The sequence below is a fragment of the Cyrtonyx montezumae genome, unplaced genomic scaffold (genome assembly GCF_038088225.1).
Source record: "Cyrtonyx montezumae isolate F1298 unplaced genomic scaffold, pur_monq_1.0 scaffold_3, whole genome shotgun sequence".
NCBI classification, from domain to species: domain Eukaryota; kingdom Metazoa; phylum Chordata; class Aves; order Galliformes; family Odontophoridae; genus Cyrtonyx; species Cyrtonyx montezumae.
Genome location: NW_027072034.1, coordinates 45,671,510 through 45,695,669, shown reverse-complemented (window position 1 = coordinate 45,695,669; position 24,160 = coordinate 45,671,510). Strand labels below are relative to the sequence as shown.

At 37.0% G+C, this 24,160-nt stretch overlaps 1 protein-coding gene across 1 annotated transcript in view; it reads left to right on the top strand.

The window, feature by feature from the left end:
- Nucleotides 1-2,269: 2,269 nt before the first annotated feature.
- Nucleotides 2,270-24,160, top strand: part of ADGRG2 (adhesion G protein-coupled receptor G2) — a 41,160-nt gene continuing 19,269 nt past the window's right edge. Inside the window, exons 1-8 of the mRNA XM_065741358.1 lie at nucleotides 2,270-2,387; nucleotides 7,155-7,775; nucleotides 16,592-16,618; nucleotides 18,579-18,617; nucleotides 20,469-20,501; nucleotides 21,375-21,422; nucleotides 22,793-22,840; nucleotides 24,016-24,083. Coding sequence (XP_065597430.1) covers nucleotides 2,270-2,387; nucleotides 7,155-7,775; nucleotides 16,592-16,618; nucleotides 18,579-18,617; nucleotides 20,469-20,501; nucleotides 21,375-21,422; nucleotides 22,793-22,840; nucleotides 24,016-24,083 — 1,002 coding nt within the window. The remainder of the gene's footprint in view (nucleotides 2,388-7,154; nucleotides 7,776-16,591; nucleotides 16,619-18,578; nucleotides 18,618-20,468; nucleotides 20,502-21,374; nucleotides 21,423-22,792; nucleotides 22,841-24,015; nucleotides 24,084-24,160) is intronic.

Below are 24,160 nucleotides of genomic sequence, written 5' to 3'. Positions count from 1 at the left end.
CTCTGTTTTTTAGTGTATCCCCTGAGATCATTAATCAATATTCATAGCTTCAGATAGCTTTGGAGATCTTGATATGACTGTATTCTGTCAAGAAGAAACTGTGCCTCTATCCTAAAACTGGATGTGGAGAGTTTGGAGGTGTTGCAAATCATTTTTTTATGTGGCACAGAGCAAGCAGTTTGCTTCAGTACTTAGCAGCAACAGTGGCTAAGCTTTTGGGTGCTGCTTAGTTTTTTTGGGCTCTGTCCCTATTTCAGCTCTTCATTTGTAGGTAGTAGAGGCAAGGAATGCTGGAATTGGAGTTTAGTTTGTTGTCTAACTGCATCTCTGTGAATACATGGTTATCTACCAAAGAGATTTCCCCATAGATTGGAGGAATAGATGTACAGCTTGGTTTTCCTTAGCAGTGACCTAATTTGAGATGAGAGTGGGAAGTGTGAGTAACCAGAGAAAGAAAGCACAGCTTTTGAATGTGCATTTCTTTTAACACCATGAAATTATATTGTAGGTGGGCCATCCTTGAAATTGTCAGTCAAAAACACTTCAAACCTACCAGCGTTATGCTTGAATTTTTAGTTATCAGGTTCTTAGGATAATTAGTGTAATTCTGCTGCTTAATTTACTGACTGAAGAGTATATTATTAGATACAGCTATCATTCATGATGTCACAATTTGATTGTTATTTCCTCAGTGTATGTTTCAGGTGTGCATCTAGCATCTGCAAAGGGGAAACTGTGTGTGTCATCATCTAGATCAGTCTTCTCCGATACAATCAGTATGATCATATTTCTTCCAGAAATACTACGTACTGTGTAACTGTTGGAAATGCTGGCTGGCAGTAATGTTGTGCTATTCTAATTTTTAGAAAGCCTTTCTTTTGTTTTCTATATTACACTGTTAGATGTGTATGATTTATTTGCATGCGTGTTTAATCAATTTCCGAAGTGCTGATTACTTAGCAACTTCTCTGAGTTGTGTGTTTGTCAGTTTATTCCCATAGTGCTTACTTGGAGGGTTCCCCCCATAGTAACCGTTTTATTCTAATAAATATTTACGTTAATGTGAGTGCTGGCAAAAATCTGTATTAGTTCTCACCTTAGCAAGAGTTTATGATTCTCAGGAGTGTACATTTTACAGTTCCTGTAAAGAAAGAAACCTACTGCAGCTTGATGCAGCATGTACAAAAATACGTGAAGGTTTGCAGGTAATATGACTCCAAACTTAGAGCTCTCAGTGCTAATCAGGTACAGATGTACCAAATTTGTGATGGCTGGATTAAACTTCTATGGTTGTGCAGAATGCTCTCTGCCATAAGGTGGATAAGTAAAAAATAAATGTAATAAATACGTAAAGTTTATTTCAAGAGTCAGTTACAGAATCGCTAATAAATGTGTACCTAAAAAATTCTTTGTTAAAGAGCTAATGCATGCAAATAGGACACAAATGTTTTACTTAATGGTTCTTTCTGCATGCAAAATACTCTGAAGACATACTCTTTTGTTTGTTTTTTGCAGGGTTCTCAATCTCATTATATAAGTGTATAATTCTTGGGGATGTTAAATCTCGCAGTAGGATGTGTGTTTGTTTTTCATCACCATGTCCTACTGTTCATCTGAGGCAGCCATCACTAGGAAGAGACGTGGAGAAATCAGTTTTTTATGATGTCCTCCAGGAACTTTCTGTGCACATTGGTTTGTTGCATTTTATTTTTTGTTGAAATTTGCGGTAACTTTTTTTGTCTTGAGAATGAGATGAGGACTGGGAATCAAACTCTTGTTTATTTTTCTTAGGTTCTCATTGTAGCTATTAAATGTTTGGTCCCCTACCCACAGGTTCTCTTAGCTGACAAGTGCTTCCCATTTACTTCCTGAGATAAACAGAGCTTTTTGTAAAGCTGGCCAGGCTGTTACTCCTGTGTGTTTTGTTTTGTTTGTCAGGCTTTCGATGTTTGTTTGCTTCTTAAACTTCTACAGCTTTACTTGTGCAATGACTGGTGGTCATGATCTGCTGTATTTGTGAGTCTTTGGAGAATCAAAGCGTGAATGTTGGCTTGTTTGTTCTTTTCCTCCAACAAACAGCTTTTTATTTATTGGCGAGCTGGCAGTACTCCACAGTACGTTTGTTCATTTGTATACAGTATATGACACGTAGTATAACACGGCTGAAAAATTGAAACTTCTGGGCTGGAAGCATTATTTGTCACAGTATCTGCACGCTTGCGTTTTTTCTAGTTACAATGACTTATTTATGTATTTATTTTCTCCTAGAATGGTTGCCTGGGAAAAGCAACACTGTTGTGTTGGCAGAATACAGCACGTTTTATTGAGATTCAGGATTGCTCTAGCAGTCCTTTTACTTCATTTGTTCTTGGCTACAGCAGGCAAAGGTAAGACACATTTTTCCCAATTTGCCTAGTGTTGATATTTTAGTGATCAGCATTACTCTTTACAAGTGGGACTTCTGATTATATTCAGAACAGGCAAGTTTTTGTTGCCTTGAAATCAAAGGGAATAATTACCATTACCAGACCTAAAACATTACGTACTCATTTTGTATATGCATACCCTAAGTTCACAGTGTTTATTTTCAAAAAAAAGTCATCAGTAGTAACTTCTTTTGGGCTATGAATGAAGAGGGAATGTAAGTACAGTACGTAATAACAAAATATTTCTTTCTTGCTATTTTTTAACAGGACAGCACAGGTACTGTCAGAACCTCTCTTTAAAATGTTTTATACTGCTCTTACATGAACACCTTTTTTGTTTTGTTGTAGGCTGCTCACATTGTCAGCATCATCTCTGCTCAGTCCTTTCCTCAGTTAAGGTGCTTTCCAGGAAATATGAATAGATAAGAATTATGTTCTTTTCAACATGTGGGACGCTGCATAATGTGGCAGAGTTTATCCCCATCTATTGAAATATAGCTGTGACTGAAAAGGAGGAAACAGTTCTTAGCTTCAGAATTTTAGGACATTCAGAAGAATCTACTAATCAAAGTGTGGAAAGTTTAGTTTTAAAAGTTTTATGAAGAACAGATACTAGCTCTAGATGGAATACGTGAAGATTTAAGATTATTTTCATATTATTTTTATGGGATGTAGCAAGCCAGATGTGTTACAAATGAAAAACACTTGTGTAGAAATTAATGACTATTGTTGTTACTGGTTAAAAAACAGATTGTGTATGAATAAACACATGACTACTACTGAAAGGAGTGCAGAACAGTAGCAGTGTAGCTGTTAGCAATGTAAGGAAAATTGCAGTTGCAGTTAACTAGAAGGATCTTTTAGGTGTAATTCTTGTTACCTTTGGCTGACTATTTCTTGTAGAGATATTAGTTTACTACCTGAAATTATCTGAAGAGAGATTTCATTTTTGTTTTACTCCTGCATTACCTTATTATTTTCAAATAGTGTATTTTAAATGTTTGAAAGTGTATTTGTGTATTTCAGGATTTTTTCTACTGCTTGAGAGAACATACTTAAGTGAATGTTTTTAGTTTTAGTGAGGGTAATAGCATCAACACTTTGTTCTAGTGATACAAATATACTAAGGAAGAACAATCCGTGCTTCTGAAAGAGGTTACATACTCAAATATAGCAAATGCCACTCAGAAGTTAGCCCCCAGTTTCTTCTGGATGGAGTTTTCTTGATTCCAACTTGTGTTTTTTGCTTATTTTTCTTACCTTGCAGATGTTTGGAGCATCCTTTCTTCTGTGCCATGTTTTCTGTGCTGTGATGATAAAAGTATATTAAATGGCCATGTTTCTGGATGTAGATTGTGTTATCTGAACTCAGAGGACTAGTTGTAAGCTCAGGATGATCCTGTCAGAGGACAGCCAGTTCTGGCTCCTCGGTTCTATGAACAAGAGTGGGCTGCAGCATGGAAGTACCATTGCTAGAGAAAATAAATAACGATAAACAGAATTTCCAGGGCTTTTAAGTAGTAGTAGCTCCTGCTTGTGTTTCATCCACCTACATATGTAACAGGCCAAGATAATACTGATAATTAATTTCTAACTTATTTAATACTGTGCTGTGTGAGTTCCACTTGGACTACTGAGCTGTGCTTTCTGACTGTAGTTAATATTTCCTGTGTGTTATTTCTGCATTCTTTGGATAGACGTACCACAGCTCTTTTCAGTGGTGCTCAGCAATAAAGATAAGGGGGCAGTAGGCACAAACTGTAACATAGGAGGTTCATGTGCACAGGAGGAAGATCTTCTTAGCTGTGAGGGTGACAAGCACTGAAACTGACTGCTCAGAGTGGCTGTGGAGACTCCTTCTCTGGCGATATTCAGAACTTGCCTGGGTGCTTTCTTGTGTGACCTGCTTAGGGGAGCTGCTTTAGCAGGTGGTTGTACTGGGTGATCTCCAGAGGTCCCTTCAACAACTATGATTTTCTGATACAGTGATTGTTATCTGCTCTCTAGCTTTGTTACTGCCCATGGCACCCAACTTTTTGACACATTTTTTTTCCTGGGAACTGTTCAGGACAAAGTGGCCCTGACATCCCAGTTTCTACAAGGCTTTAAAAGGGAGGAGTAGACCTTTCTACATAAGCTCATTTTGCATACTGATTGGCAGCAATCTTTGTCAGTGACCCAGAGCAGAATAGGAAAATCATCGGTAGGCTTGATCTTATTTTGCCTTACTTTTGTTGATTACCTGCATTGACTACTTTCACTTGCAAGTTCATGTCCTCACGGAAGCCTTGTACTTTTCCAGACAGCTTGCATATGTCTACTCCTTTGATGACTTCATAGTGTCAAGCATCTATAAAGAATGTACTGTATTTTGCAGCCTTATAATTAATTCGCTGTTGTGAATTATAGCAATAACAAACCCTGATTTAATGCCTGTCATGAAATCAGGCCTCTGTCAGAATTTGTTCGCTTCCAAAATCAAGTCTGCTGTAAGCTTTAATTAACATTTTTGCTCAGAAATGACTTGTAATTTTTCAAATATAAAGGGATCCTGGATAATTAACAGTGACTTCATGATTTGAGTCTTTGTCAGGAGGCTTTCTTCACCAGCCTCTGTGGCCATTTCTGTAGGCTCAAGGTTGCTTACAGGAATTTTAGAGGGTGTATAAATCATGGAAGTATACTGCTAGCATATGGGTCTTTGAATAATAGCAGCTTCATCAGATCTTTGACAACCTTCAGCATAGTTCCTATTTAACAGTGAAACACTTGAGCAATTATTTTCCCTTGGAGGGGCTATGTTACAAGTATTGACATATGGCTGTATCTGGCTAGGCATTTTGTTAGTAAGTCAGTTCTTAGCTGAGTATCCTAGATTTTGCCCATGTGCTCTGACAAATGGTCGAACCGAATGTGTGAATTAATGCTTTAGGGTGGGGCAGAAGGCAGTAGTTCTGTTGCTGTTAGGACATATGCTCTACTTCTCCACTGCCAAATTGCTTAAATTCACTGGCTGCTAATTAGGAACTTCATCAAATTTGGCCTGTACCCTGAGTCTGTTCAGGTTTCTTTGATCGGTAGCCTTGTATAGTGCCTTCATGATAGATGCTGAACTTGAGGAATTATTCAAGGTTGTGAAAGGATGCCTACAAGATTCTGCTAAAATTTACATTACAAGGGGAATTCCAAAGCTATAATAAGCAACAAGAACAATTATCAGGGAGTGTCCTTGAAAACTGATCAGTAAATGTTGTGTTTTAAACAGTTTCTGGTAGCCTGTACCAGTTGCCATAGTTAGAAACTTCTTGTTTTTTCATTTGTTCTTATTGAAAAAGAAGTCTGACATCCCTGTGGTCAAGAGATGCAGCATTTGAGCAAATGCTTGTGTCATCCCTGATGATCAAAGAGCTGGCTGTGATCCTGACAGCTAGCTAGGACAATGAATGTGACGTACCTTGGAAAGAAAAGCTGGATTCAAGTTGCCTCAAAATTTGTTTTTTTTTCATAGGGGAACTAATGAAAAAGCTATCCAACCCTGATCAATGGCTTACTTTTTCTATAGGGTGCATAAAAGCTCTGTGTATATTGACAAAGTAATGCCTTCCAAAATCTATCAGTAATGCATTCTCTTATACCTCCTGAGCATTTATGGGGCTGTCTCACTTTTCCACTTGCCCTGTGGCAGTTATTTTTTGGGGTTTATTTTTGTTGCTGATGAGCGCATCATTGAGCAGGTAATCTTGATAACAATCATACAGTTGGAATGTGCATTTTTTCCACAAATACTCAGTCTGCACTTGAGAGAGCCTACATCTGCAGCCACAAATGCCTGTACCTGTGGGACAAAGGAAGAATGGAGATATCTACAAGAACTAAATAGTTACGATCAAGTTCTATTGTTTGAGGCATTCGATGACCCTACTTGTTTTACTCATACTGACAGGAAGTCATGCTTTCACCAGTACATTTATTGTTAGCAGCTACAATTATGTTTACATCATGGTTAAACTCCAGGTTGCCATTTCTGTGCCTAAGTAAATGCAGAGAGATCTGATCTGCAAATCTTACAAGTAAATGACCTTCTAGAGAGCAGGAGATGTGGGCTGGATGGATTTAAATTTAATCAGTGGCTCCAAACCACGTTTCCTGAAAGTTACTCAAAGTCATTCTTTTCTGGAGTATGGCTGACTTCTACCTTTCCAGATGAAGTTGAACCAATATACAGAACAGTATTTAAGAATCTCAGAGTTTTTTTTTTTTTTTTTAATAAAATGAGACATGAAGAAACATAATGTTGTTCAGAGATGCAGAACGAAAATGTGATAATGAGAAGGCAATAAGGATTATAGTCCCTTCTAACTCTGTATTTTATCCAATATATGTTAAATGTGAAATATCTGTGCAGTCTTGGAAATAGGAACCAGAACCTGATTCTCTTTTTCCTCCTACTTGTAGGTTCAGGGTTATGTTAGGGAGCTATACTTTATGTTGTGCATGAGTTTTACATCAAAGGCCATGATTAGCTAAGATGGATTACCTGCCACCAATTTTGCTGGTCCTCCCTCTCACCCAAACAAACAAAATAGAAAGATACAAAGTTTTTTGGTAATGTGTTGGTTTGAAAACTCCTGAGTAAATTCGTAGAAGTAATAATATATGAAAGAATAACATTGATATAGAAGGTCATTTTAAGGAAGTAATTTTGCACATCACCTTTTCTTTATTTAGATCAGGAGGATTTCCTAGGACTATATAAGGCGGTCTTTAAGACTGAATGTGAAGATCCTTGGATTATGTCACCAAGAATTTCTCTGCTTTCTTTGAAAGAATTCACTGTCTGTGTGCACCTCAAGCTAAATTCCTCCAGTAGTCCCTGGACAGCATATGTATACAATCAAGAAACAATTAACAGCAATCCCTCTGCAAATAAGCATGACCTTGGACTTGCTGGAGATCATGGTAACTTAAGGATCTGGTTGTTTGGAAATCAAATAAATATGACAGTAATGATGCTTCAGGAAAATATCTGGCACCAAATATGTACCCAGTGGAAAAGTGAAGATAAGGAAGTGAAGTTATTCATAAATGGAAGAAAAAGAGGAAACAAAAAACTAAATGAAAAAATGTCTCTCCCTGGAAAAGGGCAGTTCTTACTTGGCTGCTCAAAACTGCCAGGTACAGCTATGTCACCTAACCGAGGCATGACTGGGGAGCTGTACATGTTCAGAATGTGGGATAAAGCAAATATAAATCTTGCTAAGCACTGCAGAGATGGTAGTATTGTACGCTGGAGAAAGGAAGATTGGATGTTTAATAAGACAATAGAAGAGGATAACTCTTTGCCATGTGGTAAGTACCATTGCATCCCTGTTTTTAGAGTAGCATTATTGCAGAAATTTGATGTAATGTGTCTAGCATTTTCTGTTCTGTATTTTAGAAAATCTTTGTCTGTTGGTCATTTTTATTTCAATGTTTATGGGGATCACATGAGAATCTGCAGTTCTCACTGGCTGTTATAAAAATTTAGAAGTTTACTGCTGTGCTTTTTAAAGACTTCCAGCTTGCTCCAACTTTGTGTCTGTCTGCTGTTCACGTAGTGGCAATTTGAGTGGGAAGCCTCCAACCAAAACTTCTAGGAGTATTAGAGCTTTCTTTTAGTGTCATATTTATTTTTAACATCATCTTTAACATACATTATATTATGCAAATACATTCATTTGCACATTTGCTGGGCCAGGGCTTGAATGCATGCAAATTTTCACATCTTTGCTGGCATGCTATACCATTTTTAGCTTGTGTGGTCTACATCTGCAAAGATTACTGGAGACTCTAATTTACTGTTGTTTCTGTAGCAATAACATCTTCTTTTATTAAAATGGACAAACAGTTTCTAACACCTTTCTGAAAGTTCTCTGACTTGAGAAAGAACCACAAAAAGTTTTAATACAAAACAAAAGTAAACTGTCAGAGAAATTGAATTTTAGTATAGTTGAGAAGGAGTTAAATCAAGGAGATAATCTTCTTTCTAGCTTTTGCTATCCTCTCTGCTGAGGTAAAAGAGAAAAGAAATTTAGATAGAATCTATTTTGTCAACTGCAGTAAATGGCATTATGTCCAAGGCCCAGAGTTTTTATGGTGATTAGTTCACTTCATTAATTAGACTAGAACATAAGTGCTTATGTTAGATTGTGGCACCAGTCTTCATCATCTCTATCTTTTAAACTATCTACCCATTTTGTGAAGACTGAAAAATAGCATTTAGCTATGTAACATTAAAATCATTCACTGAGTGTGTGCATTTCAAGTGTTGTAGTAAGGGCATTAAAATAGTGAGCAATTTTTTTTTTCCTGAGACAAACCATGCTTTATAGTGAATTCCTCTAATGTTGGGACACATAATGAATAAAATGTGCTCCTAACTGTAGCATCAGACCAGTAGACATACTGTCTATTGTGTTATGTGATTTGAAAAGGGGACTGAAGAAAACATATCTTTCTCTTGCTCTTGTGTGACTGTGTTTGTAGGATCTCAGTGCTGGGATTGAAGGGGAGGACATTCTGCCTTATCTGTAAAAAAAAAAAAAAAAAAAAAAAAAGCCAAAAACTGGTACAAGGAAGAGAGAGATCTCTGGGGCCAAATCCTGAATGAAGTGGCATGTCTGGTTAACTTTCACAGAGGCACAGAATCACCAAGGTTGGAAAAGAAGGTTGGGCTAGATGATCTTCGAGGTCAGCTACTACCAGTGTTTCCCCACTAGACCATGTCCCTTAATACTATAGCTAAATGTTTCATGAACACCACTGAGGACAGCCGCTCTGCCACCTCTCTGGACAGCATATTCCACTGCCTCACCACTCTTTCTGAGAAGAGACTTTTTCCTAATATCCAACCTGAATCTCCCCTGGTGCAACTTGAGGCCTTTCACTCTTATCCTATCACTAGTTATACAGGAGATGAGGCCGGCTGCCACTTTTCTGCAGGCTCCTTTCAGTTCTTTGTAGCAAACCATTAGGTCTTCCCTGAGGGATTTATGGAATTCTTAGTCTAACTGCAACAGCTCCCTTGTAAGATGTATGGTTTCCAGAACTGTTGATTAGTGAAATTGCACTTCAATTCTGCTGGCAGAGGTTCATTTCAGTACAAGAGGCCATCTCTATGCCAAGTATAAGTTATCTCATCTAGGTAACTTGAAAGAATAATGGCTTTTCAAAGAAAAGTTCACTGGAGTTTTTTCAATGGATATTTGTCTGTTTCAAGAATAGATGCATTTTTGTTGATTGCTTCTATCCCAAAAAATAACCAGCCAGTGGAAGGTGAATGTTTGGCATGTTCCAGTCTGACAGTTAAACAAACAAAAAAAGCACTGGCAGCTTTAGTTGCTGGTAGTAGTCTCAAAATTGGATTTTTTTCTAAAAGTTTCTCTGTCCTCCTGTGTAAAAATTATCCGATTTGTGGGGTTCTCTGTTACGTTATAGTACAGGTACTTAGAGCAGTAAGACTTTGGAAAGATCTGATTTTGCATCTGTGTTGAATGTAACTGGCAAAGGGCCACGCCACCTGTGAATGCACAAATGGTGACAAGGAAGTGTTTCATTGAAGTTGTAATTGTGCCGGAGGACAAGTTTATAACAAGAAGTTTGTTATAAACTAGTTGGCATTTTGTGCCTCCATGAAGCAGTAGTTTGTAAAATGTTCAGTCAAAGATTACCAAGATTTCTAAGATTTGTCAAGATCTTTGTGCAGTGTAAGCCATTATTTAATTAGTGTCTCAAAGGCAATGACTCATTCCATTAGTAAATTTAGATTGACCTAGTTGTCCTATCATTAGCCTCTGTTTCTTTACCTCCTTCTTCTGGCTTTCCTTTTGTTTACTGTATTCGTTTTCTTTTGATTTTATCATTTATTTCTGTACCAATTACATTGGTAAACAAAATTTTCTTTAGTTTCTTCTCAACCATGTTAGATCTAATAAGTACCACAGGCCTGATTCTTTTAAGACTTAGGTATGTAGTTAACACTTAAAGACACGCTGAACTTAAAGTAAGTTAGTTCCCAGAAGTGGATGAGTATTACTTTTGCCAAAGCTAGGCTTCATATTTATCTGAAAATTTGCAAGAAAGGACCTATCTGACTGCTTCCTAGTTTGTGATTTGAGGTCCATTGACACTTCTTGGGAGTAAGGGAGCATAGCAGAATGTAACTTCTAGCTCGTTTCTTTCAGTAACAAGACTTTCAGGTTCCATCTGCTTGCTGTCTTTTTCGAGCTGAACAGATGTAAATACTTCACATAGGCCAAAGAGGTGAGAGGAATGTGTTCGGTCTTCCATATTCCAAATTCAAATAGTAATTTATCTTATTACTTAATTAGTTATTCCTATTTTACTCAAACTTTAATGTGGACATTTACTGTGGACATCATTGTTTCTGCATAATCCAAGAAAAATACTAGTAAGAAAGATTGTCTGAACTTAAGAGAATACAAAGACAGAAGCTCCTCTGTTGTCATTTTTTGCATGGGATATTTTGCAAGTCACCATTAGTGGTATATTTCATCCAGTTGTGAAGTTACTGTTTAAACATTAATCATTTCAGTTACATATTAAGCAGTAGCATTCTTAATTAAAATATAAATATCCTAACTCTTACACTGCATTTATGCAAGGAGCTCGAAGATGACAGAGATGACCTTTTAAAGGTTGCAAGGAATAAGTAAAATAGATGATTTACAGACTAATTAGAAATAGTGTCACTGAAACTAAAGCTCTGCAACCTCATTTGTGGCATCAGTGCCCTAACCAATAGCAGAAATCCAAAGCCTATTAACTTAAGTTGCATTTTTGCATGAATACAATCCAATGTTAGACGGTGACATTTTAATTTTTCTTCACTGTCTTGTCCAATCTTCAAGATTAAAGTGCTGTCCCTTCTTTCCCTTGAAACCTTTTTACTCCCTATATGGACAGACCTGCTACCAGTGTTGCTGGGGGAGGTTTTCAGACTTGTAGGAACAAAGTGGTGGGAAGTCACCAGTGCTTCGTGTGACTTTTTTGCCCTTGCATACTCAAGGTGGAGGAAGACTTCACTGTGGGCTGTTCTAATTTGGAGATGTGAACAACTGGAGGTGTGATTTAGACTCACGTAATCCCTTTTAAAGATTTCTTGAGTTGTATACTCTTCTGATGACAGAATCAACTTTCCTAGAAGGAAAGCTGGAGTCGTAAGGCTTTTCAGGCTGAAGATTGAAATGTAGCTGCCACTCATCCAGTCTACATCCTAGTCTGTTGAGTACCAAACTTTGATCTGTATTATTATGTTCACCGAGCAAGTTATGAAAGCTAAAGATGAAAAAAAAATCCATTACTTTCACCAATTTATATATGTTTTAAATAGTTGTAAGGGTATAATGCTGTTGAAGCATTTAGAAGCCCTTAAGGGAAGCTCTTAAATAAGTAGATGTGAAGGGGGTGGGGCAACAGGTGGAATAACTGTGAGTGCCTGTTTGATGAGTCACATACTGCTCTACTTTGTACATATTAACAGAATACATATTTGACCTCCCCTTTCTTTGCTTTCGTTGCCTGAGTCTTCTTTGGTATGAATAGAAGGCGCGTTTTGGAAATCAGCCTACAAGAGAAGAGGTGTTTTGGGTGATAGAATGATTCACTTTGGCAGTGTTTCTCAGTCAGTGGAACCCAATCTCTTAATAGAAAATCTGGATGCAGTTTGAATTATGAGAATTGTATGCCATATTCTAGTTGTCCATTTCTATAAATAGAAGATTGTAGGATATTAGCACTTGATACTTTGCTGTTGAAGCTATTTGGTTTTGTTCATGAGCAAGTCCATGAGAAGCCTTTTCACACTGCTGTTATCTTGAATACACTGAATACAAATGGAGGGTCATTGCTACACAGTACTGGTGACTAACAGCATACATACTGAGTGCTGTTGCCTCTGATAATGTTTAGAAGAGGATTTGTAGAGAATTAAAAACAGTGTGGAATTGACATTTGAGTGTGAAATGTTTTGATTTTTAAGCTGGAAGATGATAGTACATATCTGTTTGAAACATTCATTTTATCCTTCCCATTTCTGATTGAAATCTGCAGTGCAAATCACTTTCTCTGCTGGAATCAATTGAATTTTTAGTGGAAAAATTCAGCACAAAGTTTACTACCACATCTTACTTGGAAAATCTGTTTTTTACTACTTTTCTGGTATGATTGTGTATATTTGTAAGTCAAAACTGATCTTATCAGAAATAGGTGGTCTTGGTTATCTGAAGCCGTTCTGTGGTATTGGCCAAGTCCTGCTGCCTGTAGAGAACTTATTACTTTAGCCACCAAGGTGTCCCTTGAGATTCTTTCATTCAACATTCTGCTCTTGATCTCTTTGGGAAATGTGACATGGTTAAGGGTGCCTCTATGTGATAACATAAACCATTCTCATTTTTGGCACACTTTGAGTTTAAAACAAGTGAAAATTGAGGCACTTTATTTCATATTATTTCATAAATCTACAATTTATGACCCAGAATATGGAAGGCCGTAGGTGTATGTTTTCCCACCTGCTGTGTATAAAATGACAAAATGGTTTGGATTGGTGGGGACCTTTAAGATCACCTGGTTCCAACCCCCCTGCTGTAGACAGGGACACTTCCCTCTAGACCAGGTTTCCCACAGCCCCATCCAGCCTGGCCTTGAATGCTTCCAGGGAGGGGGTATCCACAACCTCACTGGGCAACCTGTTGCAGTGTATCACCACCCTCCCAGTAAAAAATTCCTTCCTGATGTCTAGTCCAAATCTACCCTCTTCCAGTTTAAAGCCATTTCCTCTCATCCTGTAGTCCTACGTAATCTGTACTTCTACTGGTGACCAGGTTTAGTATTTCCTGCCTGTTTTGTGTCTGGATCTGCCTTGAACAAACTGTCTCGCATTCTCTCATCAAGGTTCCTGAGAGACACGGACCAGCAGATGTGACCCTTTGTGCTGTTCCATCCCCTGCTCCTTTGTGTGGCAAAAAGGACACAGTGGGTGTCCGTGTGGGGATCCTGTTCATGGCAGTTCCATTCTTTTCTGCTTCTCCCTAGAAAACACTCTAGTTGCTGTGTCAGGTTTGTTCAAAGAATGGTTTCTGAAAAAAAATTTAAAGGAGATGACAAAATATTAGGTAAAACAGTGTAAGTCAGCTGTAACACTGCTCCCCTGGGATAGGGGAGCAAGAAACAGCAGCCAGTAGCTTAATTCTTGCAAAATGTTGTTATCTGGTTCTAGCTGCTTCACTCCTCCACCCTGGAAAAACTGATTTACTTGTAGCAGAGGGGCTGCTTGAAGACAGGTGAATCAGAGAGGGTGTTGCCCTTCCAAAAATTTAAAGGAGTGTACTGGCCATAAGTTAGATTGGAGGTAGGACAAAGAAAAGGATATTTTCATTATTCCTGTTGTAGATGAATGATTGTATGTTGTGCCTGCTTTAAGGGTTTTCTGTTGTTTCTAATAGTTAATGAATGAAAAGCACGGTGTGAATGACTGTGCCCTTTTTGTGGGAATCAGATCCCAAATCTTGCCTTTCCCATCTTGACTACTGTGTTACAAAGTTGCCTTCTCCCTTTCTCTCCCTTTAGCTGAGATTTTCAAGTTCTACTTTGTTTGCTGGGACAGCTTGAATGGGACGTGTAGGTACTGTAGATTGATAGTTATAATCTCTAATTCTAAGTAATGCCGTAAGCACAAGGCTGTTTTCTAGACAGCACAAAACATCAGTTTTTCCTCTTCAGTTTTGAAAAGAGGCAACCTTGGTGATGGAATTCAAGAAACAAAGGTGAGCTGTTAACATGGCTATTAGAGCCAGGGCCTATAATCCAAAGGTAAACACTTCATCTCCAAAAAGATTTAGGGGTTGTTGGCTGTTGTGAACATTGCCCTGAAGTGCTTCTTTCCAGGAATTGTCTACAATGCTTGGCTTATGGACTCAGCTCACAGGTCCTAATTATTGGTGTCAGAGGTACATTAGTTTGTGGACATCACCTTAAGTTGAATAATGTATCACAGCTACTTCTCCTCCAACTTTCTACATTCAAAGGGATTCTGGTGAAATATTTGGCTAGTGAACTTAGTGTCACACCTTTTTCTATAACAAGTCTTCCTGATAATTTCTAGCAACAATGAGCATATGAATAATGTGCTGTAAGAGAATTTGTGGTTAGATATGTGACCCAAGAAAATGTCCCTCAGACTATGCTTGTCACCATCACTTGATGCATTTCTCAGCTCCAGATTCATGGCTTGTGGTTAGCTTATTTTGCTCCTCATACTGTTGAATTTATAACTTAAAAAGCTTTTGATGTTCTTAGAATTTGCTGATTTCTTACTGGTTATCCTACAGTACTAAACATGTAATCGGACCGCTTTTCTTATCTACCTCAAGATACTTCTCGAGATACTACCTGTACTCTTAAAATTCACAGGGCAGGTTGAAGGCATATAGAGGATGGGAGAAGCAGTTTGTCTATAGTGACCATGTTTAAACCAACTCTTCAGGAGTATCTGAGAGTGACCTTAAGATCAGATTCTTTAGGTAGATTTTTTTTTTTTTTTACTGGGCAGAAACTGTGCACAATTCCCTTTGCTGTTAGTGAGTACTTGAAGAGGTGGATTCCTTTTTGAAAGTTTGATTTCCTCCGAGGCTTTTTGGTTGAAAGTAAGGGCTTTTGCATGAAGTGCTAACTATTAATCAAGACAAGAGCAGTGGCTTCAATTGTCTTGTCCACACCTCTGTCATTGAGCACATGTGTACACTATATCTCTTCATATTACATTGCCTTACCACCCTCTGAGCAAATGATTCCTTCCAAACATCTGATATAAATCTATGTTCTTTTAATTTAAAGCCATCATCCTTTGTCCTATCACTACCTTGATGGAGAGTCCCTCTCCATCTTTCATGTAGGCTTCTTTAGGTACTGGTATTCCTCCTCAGGGCTGCTCTTAATCCACTCGTCACCTAGTCTGTATTCATGTTAGTGATCGCCACAACCCAGGTGCGGGATCTTGCACTGAGCCTTGTTGAACTTCATGAGGTTTATATGGGCTCACCTCTCAAGCATGTCATGGTCCTTTTGAATGGCATTGCTTTGCTCCAACATACTGACCACACCGGCTTGGCATCATCCATAAACTTGCTGAGAGTGCAGTCATTCTTTCTGTCCGTGTTGCTGATGAAGATGTAGAGTAGTATCTGCGCCAGGACAGACTCATGAGGGACGCTGTTTGTCACTGGTCTCCACCTGGGCATCGTGCTGTTGTCTACCACTCTTCGAATGTGCTGATAAGATTTCTGAAGACCTGGGAAGTGGAAAGGCAGTAGTAAAACTCACAGACTGTGTGAAGTCACAGTCACAGACTGTGACTTTCATAAATACAGAAGTGATAAACCAAGTAGAGAGAAAATAAATAAACAAATAAAAGTATAACTTCCAGCTTTGCGGAAGGACTCCAGATGGTTCTCAGTGGATGCAAAGGAGGTTTGCGAACCAGCTTTGAATTGAAGTGAGAGACTTTGTTTAATGACAGGAAGTTAGTAGGTTCCCAAATGTGCAAAAAGGGCATCCCTGAGGTAAAATGAACTAGGAAGTAGATGAGTAGTGTCACAGGAGAACATGCCCGTTTTAGAGACTCCTCTCAGGAGAGGATAAGCCTAATGAGAGCAGGCTGAGCACATGATCTGTCCTAAGATGTTTTTCTCTGCACTTTCTCTGTTCTGAGCAGGGAAATTTTATCTTCCAAGCAGAATGATAGGACACAGCTGAGGGATTTTAATTTCCCTTCTGTAACTCTGACACCCACTTAACTAAGTAAAAAATATTCTCTAATAATTTTGATGGTAACTGTTTACTATTAAGACCAAACTATAATTTGAAAGCCTGACCCTGGAATTCTTAGGAAGAATGAATATGCTCTATGTCTTCTGCTTTGTTTTGGCTGTGATGGGTTTCTTAAGTTATGTTTTATTCCTTTTTTGTTGGTGGTGTTTTTTTGGGTTTTTTTTTTTTTTTTTTTGAGGAGAGACATATTCGTTATTTTTATTTCATTTTGCTTTCTATTGCAAAAATCTCTAGTCCTAGATCTGTCACCTAATTGTTTTTTTTTGTCTTTTTTTTGTAAGTTACTGAAGAAACCACCAGACCTGCAGGTAAGCAATAATTTATAAATAGAAAACCAGCATTGTTAGTCATGCTGACTGAAGTAAGGTGAAATACCGGCCAGCCTTTCCAGTAGACGTATTTCAGTTTCTGCAAAGTTATTTTTTCAGTTCTAGTGTAAAATTTTCAAGTACTGTGCAAACAATTTATCTTCACGAAATGAAGGTTTTGACATCACAATGTGTTTTTTTAAAAGCATAGAAGCTTATCTAAGATGCCTGTGTCAAAAGGTGTATCTGTGTGTGTAAATATTTGTTAAAAAAATCTCTCCTAGAAAACTATATGAAGGGTCTTTGCTTTTTTTTCCTCATTATTCTGGCATTTTAGAAAGTGTTGCCACTGTTACTTTTTAATTCATGGAGATACTTAAGAATATGTAAATATTTGCAAATTAATTATCCAGATCATCATTTAGGGCCTGGAGCACCACTCTTACAAGGAAAGGCTGAGAGGTCTGTGACTGTTCAGCCTTAAAAAAAGAGGACTCAGAGTGGACCTGATTCACGTCTGTAAATATCTAAGGAATGGGAGGCAAAGGGATAAGGCTGGACTCTTCTTGGCAGTGGCTGGCAATAGGACGAGGGGAAATGGCCACAAACTGATGCATAGGAAGTTCTGCACAAATGTACATGGGAATTTCTTCCCAGTGCAGTGATGGAGCACTGGCACAGCTGCACAGAGAGGTGGTGGAGTCTCCTGTGGAGATGTTCCAGACCCACCTGGCTGCCTACCTGTGCAACCTGGGTTAGGGAGCTGCTTTGGCAGGGGGCTGGACTTGATCTCTAGAGGTCTCTTCCAGCCCCTACAATTCTATGATCCTTTTGATTATTTTGTATTTCATTGCACAGATAGCATCAGTAATTTTCCAGAGTAGATGAACATAGAGTATTGAAATTCATTCTTTGCAAGGAGGCTAATACTAATTTTCAGCAAGGCAGAATAGTCTGAGTAAGGAGCTACCTGAGTGATTAGCATGTCAGAAGCTCCTTGTTTGCTATGTTAAACAAGAAAATCTGTTTTTTCTGTAGAGACTTAAAGTGTCTTTGATTTGATCCTTCTACAATAATAGGAGAGGCTTTTAAGTACAAGTAGTGTATTTTAAAAAATATTATAGGACAACTTTTGAGTTTGGGGGCAAAATACTGAAATAATTATATATTTTAAAATAATGTTGCATATTTGTAGCCAGCTGTTCTTCATATTTCTGTGACAACTCTGGTTTTAGTTTCCTGTGGCACTCTCAAAAATCATTCGTGAATGAAAGAGCTTTGAAGTTGTGCACCAGATATCAAATTATCTAATTTCTTTTTGATTCACATATTCACTCTAACAGCATCCAAGTTTTAGTAGCTAGTGTTTGCTATATAGTTGGTTGACTATCAAGATCAGAGTTCAAACTTGAAACAAATCAGTGTTTTCTGATGCCGCTTTTTTCAGGATTGAAAAGAGAACAGTTATGTTTGGGATGAATTCTAAATAGCAAGTGTCAGTGTTGTTGTGCGAAGGCTGAGAAGAGTTCTTAGTAATCCAAGTGCAGCATTGTATGTTTGATTCCCATTCTCAGAATTAGCAAGATGCTCAGGGTAGGCATGTGGCTTTTGGGCTTTTTGTGTGTCCTGGGAAATCAGTATTTGTTTTTGTAACATTACACAGTGCAAACTGCCTGGTATTTATTGAAAAGAAACAATCTTTTGTTGAATTTTATTTAAACTTAAAATGAGTATGAATTTATTTTGTTGGAGATTGTTATTATTTTTATTTTTTTTCCAACCTGGATTTGTTCTGACAAGCAGGTGTTGCCCTCTCCTGGTGAACACAGTTAATTTTTGGGACTATAATGAAAAGCTGCTGAGGATGGTTATGTATGCATCTGAAACATTGTTTACTAATGTGTTCCTGTATTGTTTTGTTTTCTTTTTGTTTTTTTTTTACTTCTTTTTTAAACAAAAGCTACATATTCAGAAGAATTAACTGCAACAACCATTTCTGGTAAGAAAATCAAGACTTTACTACACTGTCTTATTTCCTATTAGAGAAGTCTCTTTCTGCTTTTCTCTGAGGTAATATAGAAAAGTTGTAACACAAATGAATTCCAGTATGTAGTGTTTTCTTTTTTATTATTGCTTTTTGTCTTTATTTGCTTAATTCTACTCTGTATTGAAGTTGCATAGCTTATCAGACCATTCATGGTTTTTGTCAGTGAAGGCTGGAGTTGAGGTAGGTGCAGGTGGCTTGATGGGGGAGCCTTTTGTCCACTGAACAGTTGCAGAGATGTCAGAGGAGGAATGCTGTAATGGGTAAAGCTCCCCAACGTCTCCTTCCACCCTAGAAGATGTGTGTACATCATTTAACTTTCAGGACCAGAGGTGATGAACGTCATCATGAAAACAGTTTAAACAGGAAAATATTGTGGAAAATAACGAAGTCTGTACATATACATATATATATATATGTATATACAAACACACACACACACACATATATATATATGGGAAGAGTCCATTACCTTCTTCCTTAAAGTATGCTGACATATTGTGCTCTAGAGAAAAGAAAGAATAGACACAAGCACACATACTTTTGTTCTTTTGTGGATACAATCCTTTTCTGGGAATGGTTTGTCTTTAACAACTGCAGCCAATTTAGAATTTATAGTACCAAGCCAAATAATGCACATTAAGTCAACATTTAGTTTCACTTGGATTCCTTATATTTTGGCTGGTTTTCACTTGCTGTAGAAAATGAGTTGTCTTCAGGATTGTCACTGAAGAACCTAATATGCTTAGCTTTTGTTCTGGCATGGAATTTTCAGGGCATTTCTGAAGAGTCTCAGAATGGGTAATCCAGTAGAAATAAATAAAAAGAAAAGCTTCCTTTCCCCTTCCAAGCAGATTGATTTTATTTTATTTTTTTCTTCTTGATGCACAGCTATCATTGTGCAGAGAGATAGTCATCTTTTTTAATTTTTTTTATCATACTGAAGATATTGATATCTAGGAATGGCAGTGATGCTTTTAGCAAGGAACTTTGGAAAGCATAAATTGGATTTTTTTTCAGAATTTCATGAATTATGAAACGACTCTGTTTTCAAAAAGTCACGCAGTTGTCTTACTGGAGTGATCAAAGTGATCCTTGAACCACTTTGTGTTCCTGCACTGACACTTAAAATATACTTTCTAAGCACATCCTGTGCAATTATTAATTTTTCTTCTGTTCTTTTAATTTCCTTCCTTCTCCCTCCCTTCACTTTCCCCCTTCACTTAAAAATATTTACCATCTAACTCTGTTGTGTTTATACATGGTTTCTGCAAAAATAGCTTCCTTGGAGACAGAGTTTTCCCAGTCTGTCATCCCTTTTTCTGAGTGTTGTGAATTCATGCAGGAAAAATGCCTTTGGGCTGAGAAATTACACGAAGCTGATCTGCCTCTTCCAAAAGAATGGATCCAGTGAAGTTATCTCAAGGAACTTTCTTACTGGCTTTTTGCATTCATATATTTACTCAGATGGTCAAATTAAGGTTAGCAGTTTGTAACAGGCATGAAAGTTGTTCCAAAAAGGTAATTTAGATCTTTGAAGTTCAGTTCAGAAAGTGTTTCATGCTTCTCCTTTCTCCAAAATGCATAGAAATAAAGTATTACATTAATATCTTTTTTCTTTTCCTTTTTTCCAGACTCCTCTATTGTTACTTTTGTCACCTACCCTATTAGCCCTTCAGGCAAGATTTTATTAATGTTTCTCTTATTTAGATTTAATTGGATTTAGATTTTTTAATAGATTTTTTAGTTGCTTAGATTTTTATTTGATTTTCATTGTTTTTAATGCCTCTGATTTTGCTTCCTCAGAGATGACTTCAGATGATACTGCAGAAAGTACAGGTGAGAATTAGCATGAGGAGAGTCATACCTGAAGGGAAATGTGTCGCTTTCATGAAGGTTTGCTTTTTAATACATATATTTTCTTAAAATGCATTTGTATCCAGTCTGTATTTTAAGTCTCCACGACTGGTAGGGTTTCAAAATGTATTGTACTAATACAAAGCTGTTAACTTTTTTTATACAGAACGTTGAATTGCATACAAAAGCCCAAACTAGGCATATTTATTTTAAGCAGGTATAGAAGTTTTTGATATATCTGTTAGATGGAATGTTTTTTATACTTCATGATAGTATTCAAAGTGTTTTACAAAACTCAAGTCTTTACAGAATTCCTTAAAAACACTTAAATTATATATGTTCTTGCAGTGAGTTGCCAAATATCATCAGTAAGTTTCCATCAGGATTATTTGCTGCACTTGTTTCCTGATGTCTCCATTTGAAGACAAGGAGTAGATTCACCCCTATCAGTACAGATGCCTGAATGTCTGTGTCTGAGCAAGATAGCCTGCTATTTATCATGGATAATGGAGAGAAGAACGTTTTTACAATATGGACACTGAAGTGCCTATGTAGAACTGGCCAAATGGAAATAATGCCTTAAAAGCACCACTTCTTTGGCTGAAAACAATAGGGAGGCTAGAGTAACTGGCTGAAATGGGGACATAAACATCTGATTCTGTGATTGGGTGGTTCTCACTCAACTCTATTTTTCTGTCCCATGCAGAAAATGACTTAATTCCCTTATAAATGGTCATGTATTTACACTTCGGGAAAGCAGACTAAAGTGGAACTGGAAATCTTCTTATTACTCATATTTCTTCTCTTTTTTAAAATAAAAATATGAAAACTTAATTTTACGTTTCTTTTAAACAGAAACAGACACTCCTGACATTACTGACTATTACTCCACTGTAACACCAGGTAGGATTCATACATCACCACTGACACTCTTTTATGCTTCTTAGAATTACTTGTGCTTGCCAACTTGTTTGGTTATTTTGTCAATCAGAACAGCAGTGATAAGAGTCACGAAGACACAAGAAAGGTTCAGGATCTGTGTGTTCTATTAACAAAAAACATCTTGCTTTTTAGTAGATTGGAGCAAACTGAACCCAGACATGATGTTCTCAGGGCAGATCCTGTCAGTAGGAGTACACTGAGATAAACTGGAATGTATTTGCACTGAGGCAGAGTAAGTGGTAGAGTAGTTGACTTGGAGCCGTATGGGCTAGTATTATTTGACTGTATGAAGGTGGTCTGCAAGAAGTTTGCAGCTGTGTTAGCCAATATCTTTGGGGCTGCAAGCAGCAGCAATTTTTGATCACTTTCACCTCCAGGTACCTTAAAGTGGTTGTAAACAAATCAAGTTGACCTGTGTTGGATTTTTATAAATGTTACTGTCCTTCATGTAATGGATTTTGACAAATTTAGTTATTTGTATTTTATTTCTTTGTGGATTTTTTTTAATGAAAGTGTTGATACAGTTTTCATTTCTGCTTCACTGACAGCTCCCAGCACAAAATGGAAGGCAGATTTATATTGTTAATTTTTATCTAATGTTTTGAATATTGCCTGCTGCTCACAATCCATTCCTTCTGATGACTGTTGGTGATAAAACTGGTGAATATTAGGTTATAATAAGCAGATATTTTGACCGCAGAAACAGTGAAAATAAAATGGGGAAGAAATTATTTTCATCTCATTTACTACTAGATAATGACAACAGCAGAGAAAACAGCATTTCTTTACTGCCAGTCTATATTCCTATTCTAAAATGTGGTACTTGCACATGGAAAGTTGCAGTGAGAGTTCAGGACTTGACCATCTTGGTTGTATTTATTAGAAGTAATTGCTAATATTAATCTTGGAAAATAACCACACAGCACACAATTATTGAAAAGCAGGTGTGCATTTTTACTAGAATATAATCTTTCCTATATATTAATAACTTAAGTATGTTGCATAGTGTCTTAGATACAACTGTGTATAGCCAACTGACTTAAACAAACAAAGAAATCCTCACAGGAACAGAGACCACTTGTATGTAGATCTGTGGAAAAAGTTGCAGAAAATTACTCAGAAATAGTTAATGAAAGCCAGTGTGTCTCACTTTGTGTGTAAGGTCTTAGATAATTTCGTGGTAAGCACCCAGGAGAAGGATAGCCTAGATAATGTGTGAAATGTAAAAAACTTCACTTTTAAAACAAGGAAATTATTGTAAATGTGTTTATCAGTACTGGTTTTAAGTGCAGCTCTTTTACTCACTTGTTTTTTCCCCCTCCAAAATATAGCTGGAGAAACCATTTTATGCAACGTATCGTCTGTCTGTAATTATTCAGGTCAGTAATTTTCCTTCCTAATAAAAATCATGCCAAACTATTTTCTGGGTAATGAGGCAACCTTTCATTGCCATATAAAAGTTACCTCTGCAGTAAATTGTCTTGCCATTTTAGAGAGATAGTGTGCAGCTTCAAACAAATGTAAATGTGCTCTTCAATTTAAAAGTAACGTTCAGTATATAGTATTTCTGATCCTTGATTTCTTACCAAAGTGTGTGCAACTGATGATAAGAATTACAGAACTGCGAAAACAATAAAACAGTATGCTGTTAGTGTTTGTCATACAGAATGTAATTCTGTATCAGGAACAGAAGTTGAAATATTGCTTAGAGATATTACTGTAAAAACTTGTGTATTTTAAAAACATAATATGATAGGACAGGAAAAATAGAATGGAAAGGGAAATTATGTTCTCTTTGTTAACAAAATCATAGTTAAATAAGATTTTGTTGATACATATTGCTGTCTTTCAAAGCAATTTGATAATGGTGTTCTGTAAGAATTAAGAAAATGAAGTCATTCATGCAAAGCTGACATATACCGAATGCTTCGTGGTTCAGAATAAGATAGTATAAATATTTGTCCTCCTCTGTAAACTTTCCCTACTGGCTGGCACAGTAAACAGCTGGATGATTTGGATGACATCATGTATGTCGTTCTTGTATGCGTCTTTGTCCATAGCTCGTGTTGAAGAGAGGTGTCATAGAAGTTGCATTTGCTCTCTCTCGAGTTAGCGTACCTATTCTCAGGGACTGTTGAATGATGTGCTTAATTATGGTATTCTGAAAGTTCTTTACCCTTAAAGCACCTGAATAATACTCATATCACTTTGCCTTTACTCATATGTTTTATGCTTGTTATGTGAAAAAACAAACAAACAAAAAAAACACAACAAAAACTTCAAATTGAGATTGTCAGCAACAAAGAAAATACAGTGAAGTTATGAGTCTTGTATAAGGCTAGTTTATTTATGGAAACAGTAAGGGAAGAGATGGAAGAACAATTACAAAAACAATGGATGTTCAGAAAAGCTGTTTTAAGCATCCTTATTTCCCATGTGTTTAACACAAGACTATGTTGTCATTTTTTAATTCTCAAATATTTATTTTACATCATGTAAAGTTACACAATGTTAAGTTTTTGTTTTCTTAAACATTTTTCCATTTTGGTTTTAGTGTTCTATGTGGGCAAGGTAGAACTTCATGCAAGAGAAGAAAATAACACGTCACTTAATATAGAAGTAGTAAGTGTTCTTTCTTGTAAAACTTTTCTATAAAGAAGCTTGAAATCAGTTTCTTGGTCTATGCTTAAAATGCTTAA